General features: G+C 48.3%; 1 protein-coding gene across 1 annotated transcript; it reads left to right on the top strand.

Moving 5' to 3' along the window:
* The first annotated feature begins 7,558 nt into the window (after positions 1-7,558).
* On the top strand, positions 7,559-11,682 carry LOC143363368 (uncharacterized). The gene is made up of 2 exons (XM_076803965.1): positions 7,559-11,405; positions 11,519-11,682. The coding sequence occupies exons 1-2, from the start codon at positions 7,559-7,561 to the stop codon at positions 11,680-11,682; spliced, it is 4,011 nt and encodes a 1,336-aa protein (XP_076660080.1).
* Positions 11,683-11,936: the final 254 nt, after the last annotated feature.

Below are 11,936 nucleotides of genomic sequence, written 5' to 3'. Positions count from 1 at the left end.
TCCTATCCTATCCTCTATCCTATCCTATCCTCTATCCTATCCTATCCTCTATCCTATCCTATCCTCTATCCTATCCTATCCTCTATCCTATCCTATCCTCTATCCTATCCTATCCTCTATCCTATCCTATCCTCTATCCTATCCTATCCTCTATCCTATCCTATCCTCTATCCTATCCTATCCTCTATCCTATCCTATCCTCTATCCTATCCTATCCTCTATCCTATCCTATCCTCTATCCTATACTCTATCGTATCCTATCCTCTATCCTATAATATCCCATATAATATCCAATCCTCTATCCTATCCTCTATCCTATCCTCTATCCTATCCTTTCCTCTATCCTATACTATCCTCTATTCTATCCTATCCTCAATCCTATCCTATCCTCTATTCTATTGTCTATCCTATCCTACCCTCTATCCTATTCTCTATCATATCCTATCCTCTATCCTATCCTATCCTCTATCCTATCCTATCCTCAATCCTATCCTATCCTCTATCCTATCCTTTCCTCTATCCTATCCTATCCTCTATTGTATCCTATCCTCAATTATATCCTATCCTCTATCCTATTGTCTATCCTATCTTATCCTCTATCCTATTTTCTATCCTAGCCTATCCTCTATCGTATCCTATCATCTATCCTATCCAATCTCCTATCCTATCCTCTAACCTACCCTATCCTCTATCCTATCCAATCACCTATCCCATCCTATATCATATCCAATCACCTATCGTATCCTCTATTCAATCCTATACTCTATCCTATCCTATCCTCTATAATATCCTATCCTCTATCCTATCCTATAATCTATCCTATCCTATCCTCTATCCTATCCTATCCTCTATCTTATCCTATCCTCTATCCTATCCAATCCTATATCCTACCCTATCCTCTATCGTCTCCTGTCCTCTCTCCTATCCAATCTCCTATCCTATCCTCAATCCCATCCTATCCACTATCCTATCCTATCCAATCTTCTGTCCTATCCTCTATCCTATTCTCTATCCTATCCTATCCTATCCTCTATCCTATCCTATCATCTATCCTATACTCTATCGTATCCTATCCTCTATCGTATCCTATCCTCTATCCTATAATATCCCATATAATATCCAATCCTCTACCCTATCCTCTATCCTATCCTCTATCCTATCCTTTCCTCTATCCTATACTATCCTCTATTCTATCCTATCCTCAATCCTATCCTATCCTCTATCCTATTGTCTATCCTATCCTATCCTCTATCCTATTCTCTATCCTATCCTATCCTCTATCCTATCCTATCCTCTATCCTATCCTATCCTCTATCCTATCCTATCCTCAATCCTATCCTATCCTCTATCCTATCCTTTCCTCTATCCAATCCTATCCTCTATTCTATCCTATCCTCAATTATATCCTATCCTCTATCCTATTGTCTATCCTATCCTATCCTCTATCCTATTCTCTATCCTATCCTATCCTCTATCCTATCCTATCCTCTATCCTATCCTATCCTCAATCCTATCCTATCCTCTCTCCTATCCTATCCTCTATCCTATTCTATACTCCATCCTATCCTATCCGCTATCCTATCCTATCCTATCCTCTATCCTATACTCTATCGTATCCTATCCTCTATCGTATCCTATCCTCTGTCCTATCCTATTCTCTATCCTATCCTATCCTCTATCCTATCCTATCCTTTATCCTATCCTATCCTCTATCGTCTCCTATCCTCTTTCCTATCCAATCCTATATCCAATCCTATCCTCTATCGTCTCCTGTCCTCTCTCCTATCCGATCTCCTATCCTATCCTCAATCCTATCCTATCCACTATCCTATCCTATCCAATCCTCTGTCCTATCCTCTATCCTATTCTCTATCCTATCCTATCCTCTATCCTATTCTCTATCCTATCCTTTCCTCTATCCTATCCTATCCTCTATTCTATCCTATCCACAATTATATCCTATCCTCTATCCTATCCTCTATCCTATGCTATCCTCTATCCTATCCTATGCTCTATCCTATCCTCTATCCTATCCTATCCTCTATCCGATCCTATCCTGTATCCTATCCTATCTTCTATCGTCTCCTATCCTCTATGCTATCTTATCCTCTATCCTATTCTATACTCTATCCGATCCTATCCTCTATCCTATCCTATCCTCTATCGTCTCGTATCCTTTATGCTATCCTATCCTCTATCCTATCCTATTCTCTATCCGATCCTATCCTCTATCCTATCCAATCTCCTATCCTATCCTCTATCCTATCCAATCCTATATCCTATACTTTATCCTATCCTATTCTCTATCCTATCCTTTCCTATCCTTTCCTATCCTCTATCCTATCCTATCCTATCCTGTATCCTATCCTATCCTCTATCCTATCCTGTATCCTATCCTATCTTCTGTCCTATCCTATCCTCTATCCTATAATCTATCCTCAATCCTATCCTCTATCGTATCCTATCCTCTATAATATCGTATCCTCTATCCTATCCTATCCTCTATAATATCGTATCCTCTATCATATCCTATCCTCTTTCCTTTAATATCATCTATCCTATCCTATCCTCAATCCTATCCTATCCTCTATCCTATCCTTTCCTCTATCCAATCCTATCCTCTATTCTATCCTATCCTCAATTATATCCTATCCTCTATCCTATTGTCTATCCTATCCTATCCTCTATCCTATTCTCTATCCTATCCTATCCTCTATCCTATCCTATCCTCTATCCTATCCTATCCTCAATCCTATCCTATCCTCTCTCCTATCCTATCCTCTATCCTATTCTATACTCCATCCTATCCTATCCGCTATCCTATCCTATCCTATCCTCTATCCTATACTCTATCGTATCCTATCCTCTATCGTATCCTATCCTCTGTCCTATCCTATTCTCTATCCTATCCTATCCTCTATCCTATCCTATCCTTTATCCTATCCTATCCTCTATGCTATCCTATCCTCTGTCCTATCCTATTCTCTATCCTATCCTATCCTCTATCCTATCCTATCCTCTCTCCTATCCTATCCTCTATCCTATTCTATACTCCATCCTATCCTATCCGCTATCCTATCCTATCCTATCCTCTATCCTATCCTATTCTCTATCCTATCCTATCCTCTATCCTATTCTCTATCCTATCATTTCCTCTATCCTATCCTATCCTCTATTCTATCCTATCCTCAATTATATCCTATCCTCTATCCTATCCTCTATCCTATGCTATCCTCTATCCTATCCTATCCTCTATCCTATCCTCTATCCTATCCTCTATCCTATCCTATCCTCTATCCTATACAATCCTCTATGCTATCCTATCCTCTATCCTATCCTCTATCCTATCCTATCCTCAATCCTATCCTATCCCCTATCCTATCCTATCCTCTATCCTATCCTATCCTCTATCCTATCCTATCCTCTATACTATCGTATCCTCTATCCTATCCCATCCTCTATCCTATCCAATCGTCTATCCTATAATTTCCTCTATCCTATCCAATCCTCTATCCTATCCTCTATCCTATCCTATCCTCAATCCTATCCTATCCCCTATCCTATCCTATCCTCTATCCTGTCGTATCCTCTGTCCTATCCTATCGTCTATCCTGTCGTATCGTCTGATCTATCCTATCCTCTATCCTATCCTCTATCCTATCCTCTACCCTATCGTCTATCCTATAATATCCAATATCCTATCCAATCCTCTATCCTATCCTCTATCCTATCCTATTCTCAATCCTATCGTATCCTCTATCCTATCCCTTCCTCTATCCTATCCCATCCTCTATCCTATCCTATCGTGTATCCTATAATATCCTCTATTCTATCCAATCCTCTATCCTATCCTCTATCCTATCCTATCCTCAATGCTATCCTGTATCCTATCCAATCCTCTATCCTATCCTATCCTCTATCCTATCGTATCTTCTTTCCTATCCCATCCTCAAACGTATCCTATCCTCAATTCTATCCTATCATATATCCTATAATATCCTCAATCCTATCCTTTCCTCTATCCTATCCTCTATCCTATCTTATCCTCAATACTATCCTATCCCCTATCCTATCCTATCCTCTATCCTATCCTATCCTATTCTCTATCCTATACTATCCTCTAACCTATCCTATCCTCTAACCTATCCAATCCTCTAACCCATCCTCTATCCTATAATATCCTCTATCCTATCCAATCCCCTATCCTATCCTCAATCCTATCCTATCCCCTACCTTATCCTATCCTATCCTATCCTCTATCCTATCCAATCCTCTATCCTATCCTATCCTCTATCCTATCGTATCCTCTATCCTATCCCATCCTCTATCCTATCCAATCCTCTATCCTATCCTATCCCCTATCCTATCCTATCCTCTATCCTATCCTATACTCTATCCAATAAAATCCTCTATCCTATCCTATCCTCTATCCTATAAAATCCTCTATCCTATCCTATCCTCTATCCTATCCTATCCTCTATCCTATCCTCTACACTATCATCTATCCTATAATATCCAATATCCGATCCAATCCTCTATCGTATCCTCTATCCTATCCTCTATCCTATCCTCTATCCTATCCTATCCTCAATGCTATCCTGTATCCTATCCAATCCTCTATCCTATCCTATCCTCTATCCTATACAATCCTCTATGCTCTCCTATCCTCTATCCTATCGTATATTCTATCCTATCCTATCCTCTATCCTATCCTATCCTCTATCCTATCCTATCCTCTATACTATCGTATCCTCTATCCTATCCCATCCTCTATCCTATCCAATCGTCTATCCTATAATTTCCTCTATCCTATCCAATCCTCTATCCTATCCTCTATCCTATCCTATCCTCAATCCTATCCTATCCTCTATCCTGTCGTATCCTCTGTCCTATCCTATCGTCTATCCTGTCGTATCGTCTGACCTATCCTATCCTCTATCCTATCCTCTATCCTATCCTCTACCCTATCGTCTATCCTATAATATCCAATATCCTATCCAATCCTCCATCCTATCCTCTATCCTATCCTATTCTCAATCCTATCGTATCCTCTATCCTATCCCTTCCTCTATCCTATCCCATCCTCTATCCTATCCTATCGTGTATCCTATAATATCCTCTATCCTATCCAATCCTCTATCCTATCCTCTATCCTATCCTATCCTCAATGCTATCCTGTATCCTATCCAATCCTCTATCCTATCCTATCCTCTATCCTATCCAATCCTCTAAACCATCCTCTATCCTATAATATCCTCTATCCTATCCAATCCCCTATCCTATCCTCAATCCTATCCTATCCCCTACCTTATCCTATCCTATCCTATCCTCTATCCTATCCTATCCTCTAACCTATCCTATCCTCTATCCTATCGTATCCTCTATCCTATCCCATCCTCTATCCTATCCAATCCTCTATCCTATCCTCTATCCTATCCTATCCTCAATCCTATCCTATCCCCTATCCTATCCTATCCTCTATCCTATCCTATCCCCTATCCTATCCTATCCTCTATCCTATCCTATACTCTATCCTATAAAATCCTCTATCCTATCCTATCCTCTATCCTATAAAATCCTTTATCCTATCCTATCCTCTATCCTATCCTATCCTCTATCCTATCCCATCCTCTATCGTATCCTATTCTCTATCCTATCCTCTATTCTATCCTGTCCTCAGTCCTATACTATCCTCTACCCTACCCAATCCTCTATTCTATTCTATCCTCTATCCTATACCATCCTCTATCCTATCCTATCGTCTATCCGACAATATCCCCTATCATATCCAATCCTGTATCCTATCCTCTATCCAATCCTCTATCCTATCCCCTATCCTATCCTATCCTCTATCCTATCCTATCCTCTATCCTATCCTACCCTCTATCCTATCCTCTATCCTATCCTATCCTCAATTCTATCCTATCCTATCCTCTATCCTATCCTATCCTCTATCCTATAATCTATCCTCAATCCTATCCTCTATCCTATCCTATCCTCGATCCTATCGTATCCTCTTTCCTATCCCATCCTCAAACGTATCCTATCCTCTATTCTGTCCTATCCTATATCCTATAATATCCTCAATACTATCCAATCCTCTATCGTATCCTCTATCCTATCCTCTATCCTATCCTATCCTCAATCCTATCCTATCCCCTATCCTATCCTATCCTCTATCCTGTCGTATCGTCTGTCCTATCGTATCCTCTATCCTATCCTATCCTATTCTCTATCCTATACTATCCTCTAACCTATCCCATCCTCTATCGTATCCTATTCTCTATCCTATCCTCTATTCTATCCTATCCTCAGTCCTATACTATCCTCTACCCTACCCAATCCTCTATTCTATCCTATCCTCTATCCTATACCATCCTCTATCCTATCCTATCGTCTATCCGACAATATCCCCTATCATATCCAATTCTGTATCCTATCCTCTATCCAATCCTCTATCCTATCCTCTATCCTATCCTATCCTCTATTCTATCGTATCCTCTATCCTATCCTATCCTCTATTCTATCGTATCCTCTATCCTATCCCATCCTTTATCGTATCCTGTCCTCTATCCTATCCTATCCTCTATCATATAATATCTTCCATCCTATCCTCTATCCTATCCAATCCTCTATTCTATAATATCCTCTATCCTATCCTCAATCCTATCCTATCCCCTATCCTATCCTATCCTCTATCCTATCCTATCCCCTATCCTATTGTTCGGGATTTACGCGAAGAGGGGTTCAGCCGCCAATAAAGATACGCAATTCAGACAAACATATTTCTATGTGCACTCATGTAAACACGACTTTAATGTTATATGACAGAACCGTATGTACATATTTTCAATAAATCGGCTCTAACGACTAGATCGACGGCGCGTGCGCGACGTCGCCCCTGCGTCGCACCCCGCGTCCCGCGAGCCGCCGGGTGGATCGAGCAGCTTGGTGGACCTCGCGAGCCGCGCGGGGAACGGGAGGCAGGAGCGATCGAGACAACGGTCGATCGTGGCAGTCTTGTCTGTTCAATCGACCATCGGTGTTTTTCTTTACGTGCGTTCCTTAACCCGTATAGCTTTTCCCGATCCGTCGGCTTCTCTATTTCTTCACACGATCTTAGAGAACTTTCAGAACTCTCTCAGATCATTGAGAGATCTGCATTGTTCGAAACATTTGGTCCTTCGAGCCGGATCAACGTGCGAGCGGGCTCTTGAGCATCGGCAACGATCCACCCCCTCGTTTATTCCGCGCCCCTGTTTTTTGTGCTTCTCTTCACGCGGCTCGTGCTCCAGTCGGCGTTCCGTCGGTTTTCTCGTCTGGAAACGAAGCAACAGTGAGAAAAGTGCCGAGTTTTTCCGTTAAGAACGTGTTTCGAAAACGGTTAGTTTTGAATCGTCGACGGTTGTCTCCTTTGGTGACCCGTACCAAGGCGAGCTCGTCCGTCCGACAAACAAACAGTTGGAGCGTTTGAGGTTGCCCGCAAGGCCAAACTCGGTGTGTTTCGGTTTCAACTCACCTTCAACTATCTTCGGTCATATCGTGCGCGTGTTCGAATATGTCAACGAAAGTGACAGAGCTCGTGGCCGCGCAAACGGATCTCGGCGGTCGCATCTCCCGCTTCCTGAGCAACCTGCGAAAAAGCGGAGCTGAGTATCTGACTCGACCGAACCTCTTGAGGCGAAGGGAGTTGCTGGAGAGCTACTGGAGACTGTTCACCGAGCGCCATGCAGAGATCACTCGCCAAGCAGAGCCCACGCTCCCGTACCTGTTCACCGACCTTTTCTCCGAGGTCGAGGAGGCTTACATCGAACACGGCTCTGCAATAGACGAAATGTTAGAGGCCAAACCCGCCCCTCCCACGCCCGTGCCGGTGAACACGATGCCGGCGGAGTCGGAGGTGGTGCTGCCGCCGATGAAACTGCCTTCCTTCTCGGGGGACCTGTACCAGTGGGAGAGCTTCCGTGACCAATTCTGCTCTCTCGTCCACGAGTCCACCCGCATCCCTAAAGTGAGGAAGATGCAGTATTTAAAGTCCTGTCTGACAGGTGAAGCCGCCAAAATGTTGGACCTCACGCCCATCACCGAGGCCAATTACGACGGTGCTTGGACGGCCTTGGAGCGGAGGTTTGGGAATCAACGGATACTCACTGCAGCGCACATGAGACGCTTGATCACTTACCCGACCCTGGCGAAGGCCCAGCCGTCAGAGATCAAGCGTCTGCTAGACGAATTTCGGCAGACTCAACGGGCGTTCCAGGCGTTAAGGAAACCGGTCGCGGAGTGGGACGAGTGGCTGGTGTTTCTCGCGTCGGAGAAGCTCGACCACACGACGAGGTTGGCGTGGGAGATGTCTCTGAGGGACCCCACGGCCACGCCGTGCTTCGACGACTTGGAGAGCTACCTCGAGAATCGCGTTCACGCTCTAGGGTCGGCTCGGCCTCAGGACCCGCCTGCTCCGGTTCCGAAGGGTGGAGGCGCCGTGATCCGACCCATCCCATCTTCTGCGCGTAACATGTTGGCGGTCAAGGTCGAAACGAAGCCCAAACCTAAGGGAGGACGTCTGTGCCCACTGTGTTCTGGAAGTCACGCCCTTAGCGCGTGCAAAACGTACAAGGCTCTCTCAGCTGCGGAAAGGAGACAGTTCGTGCAGAAAAAGGGCCTCTGTCTCAACTGCCTCGCGTCCAGTCATCAGCAGACGCAGTGTTCCTCGGAGTACCGCTGCTGGGCGTGCGACGGGACCCATCATACCACTCTTCACGACTCCTTCCAGCGGGGACAACCGAATGAGGCTACGACGTCGTCCACGTCGGCGGCGTACGCGGTCAGCACCAACCGGGTCACCCTTCTCGCCACCGCCAGGGTCTCCCTAGAAGCGACCAACGGACGGACTCTCACCGTCAGGGCTCTGCTTGATTCTGGATCGGAGTCGTCGTTCCTGTCAGAGTGGGCGGCTCAGTCCCTCAGGCTGAAAAGACGAGCGGTGCGAGTGGAGCTGACGGGATACCAGGGAGCGAACGTTGGAACCGCACGATCCGAGGTCCAGGTAACCCTCCGATCTCCTCTTGACCGTACTTTCCAGGTGGCCGTAGATGCCCTGGTTACAAAGCGTCTCATCGCTCCGACGCCGGCGCAGCGTGTCCTCCCTGGAGACTGGCCTCACGTACAGGGATTGCCTCTGGCGGACCCGCACTACTCTGAGCCAGCACAGGTAGATGTCCTGCTCGGTGCCGACGTCTGCGGGATGCTACTTCTGGAGAAGAGATCGGGGCCCGCTGGCACACCCGTCGCTGTCCGAACTCCGTTCGGCTGGACTCTGCTAGGGCCCGTCGAACAGCCGGCAGCCGCAAGATCGACACGGATCCTCCACGTGAGTCGTCAGGCCTCGTTACCGGACCTCCAGCTGTTCTGGGAACTGGAGGAAGTCGCCCCGTCGTCACCGATGTCACCAGAGGATCTACAATGCGAGGAATTGTTCAGCCAGAGCACGCGACGCGACCCCACCGGGAGGTATGTGGTTCGCTTACCCTTTAGGGGGGAGGAGCGCCCGAAGGTCGCGTCCTCGAGAGCGGTCGCTCTGAGGATGCTACTCAACGCCGAGAGGAACCGATCCCGCGACCAATCTCTTCGCGAGCAGTACGTGGGTTTCATGGAGGAGTATCATCGTCTGGGACACATGGAGCGGGCGCGGGAATCGCTGATGAACCACGAGCCCGGCTGCTACTTGACGCACCATGCGGTCTGGAAGGTGTCAGACGGCCGCAAGAAGATCCGGGTCGTGTTCAACGCCTCGCTCGGGATGGGTTCAGGAGGCTCTCTGAACGACTCGCTGCTCGCTGGCCCGAAGCTCCAGAGTGATCTGTGGGCGGTGATCACCCGTTGGCGTCTGCATAAGGTGGCATTCTCGGCGGACATCGTAAAGATGTTCCGGCAAATTCTGGTCCACCCCGAAGATCAGGATTGGCTCCGAATCCTGTGGAGGAATGATCCTGGTGAAGCGGTTACTGATTTCAGGCTCTCGACGGTCACCTATGGTACTGCTCCGGCACCTTACCTCGCAAATCGGGTCCTGAAGCAGCTAGCCGTCGACGGGGAGAGTCGATTTCCGTTAGGAGCACGGGCCGTCAGGGAACATTCGTACGTGGACGACATCCTGACTGGCGCAGATGACCTTCAGCGAGCGTTGGAGATACGTCGGCAGTTGACGGACCTCCTCTCCTCCGCGGGTTTCCAGCTGGATAAATGGGCCAGCAACGTCCCCGAACTCCGCGCTGCGTGCGTGGAGGAGAAGGTCTTCCAAGACAAGGAAGTCCACGGCGCTCTGGGGCTCTGCTGGGACGTCCGGGGGGACACGCTAGCAGTCCGCGGACCTCTTTTCTCGGATGCCGCTGCGTCCAAGTGGACCAAGCGGACCGTGCTCTCCGAGATCGCCCGACTGTTTGATCCCCTTGGGTGGCTAGCTCCGGTCATCGTACGAGCAAAAACGATACTGCAGGACCCCTGGCTCGCTGGAGTTTCGTGGGACGAGCCTCTGGACGCGTCGATGGCTGCACGCTGGTCACAACTAAGGATCGAGATTTCCTCATTAACGGTCGTCACGGTACCGAGGTGGGTTGGGTTCTCACCGTGCATGTCAGACGTGGAGCTCCACGGTTTCAGTGACGCCTCAGAACGAGCGTACGTGGCGGTCGTCTACCTCGTGGTCCGGCGTAAGACGGGATCCTGGTCGAACCTTCTGATGGGGAAGACGCGGGTGGCTCCTATCAAACCGCAGACTATTCCCAGGCTGGAGCTGTGCGGCGCGGTTCTGCTCGCACGCTTGTTGTCGTCTCTGCGGTCGGCTCTGAACTTCGACGAGGTCACAACCCACGCTTGGTCCGATTCGACGGTGACCCTGGCATGGATCCGGACGCATCCGTCGAAATGGAAGACCTTCGTCGCCCACCGGGTCGCGGAGATCCAGAACCTCCTACCTGGGGTCACGTGGCGGCATGTGGGGACACTGGACAACCCCGCAGATCTAGCCACCCGAGGGATATCAGCTGAGGAGCTGCGTGCCTCACCTCTCTGGTGGCACGGACCCTCCTGGCTGACCGCCGCACCTGGCGAGTGGCCTGCGACCACTACGCTCAGCCCATGCGAGGTCGCACCGGAACAAAGGTCTGTCGCCGTCGCGCAGGTGGTCGTGGCACCGGAGGAAAACTCGCTGGTCCTCAGGTTTTCCTCACTCTCAAGGCTGACGCGTGTCTCAGCCTATCTCAGACGCTTCATCCACAACACCAGGAGGCCAGCTGTCAAGAAGACCGGGCCACTGTCGGTTACTGAATTAAAAGAAGCGCTAACCTGTGTGGTCCGTGTGACGCAGCGCTGCACGTACTCACAGGAGATCAGAGCACTCACCCAAGGTAAGGTAATCCCGACTTCCTCGTGCCTCAACACTCTGGTCCCGTTTTTAGACAACGACGGGGTCCTGAGAGTCGGAGGGCGCCTACGGCTGTCATCGTTGCCGGAGTCACAGCGGCACCCAGTCCTCATCGAGAGGTCGACCCACCTGGCGACGTTGATCGTACGGGATGCACACCAGAAGACTCTGCACGGGAGCCTCTCTACGACTCTGGCCTGGGTCCACAGGGCCTTTTGGATACCCAGGTTGCGACCAAGGGCGAAGCAGGTCCTACGTGACTGCGTCACCTGCACACGGCTCCGGGCAGAAGTGGGACAACAACGCATGGGAGACCTTCCGCCTTCCCGGGTATGTCCGTCAAAGCCCTTTTCTGCAACAGGTGTGGACTATGCAGGGCCAATCCAGATTCGCACCACCAAGGGCAGGGGTCACAAGAGCCACAAGGGATACATTGTGGTGTTCGTCTGCCTGGCCACCAAGGCGGTGCACCTAGATGCAGCGACTGACCTGTCGTCGGAGGCCTTCGTGGCAG

This window comes from Halictus rubicundus, unplaced genomic scaffold (assembly GCF_050948215.1).
Source record: "Halictus rubicundus isolate RS-2024b unplaced genomic scaffold, iyHalRubi1_principal scaffold0043, whole genome shotgun sequence".
Taxonomy (NCBI): domain Eukaryota; kingdom Metazoa; phylum Arthropoda; class Insecta; order Hymenoptera; family Halictidae; genus Halictus; species Halictus rubicundus.
This window is presented reverse-complemented; position numbering and strand designations above follow the sequence as displayed.

Excerpts from the sequence above, each read along its gene's own strand:
- LOC143363368 (XM_076803965.1), top strand. The coding sequence starts at position 7,559 with ATGTCAACGAAAGTGACAGAGCTCGTGGCCGCGCAAACGGATCTCGGC. Across the intron at positions 11,406-11,518 it reads GATCAGAGCACTCACCCAAG|CGGCACCCAGTCCTCATCGA; the intron begins GTAAGGTAATCC and ends CCGGAGTCACAG.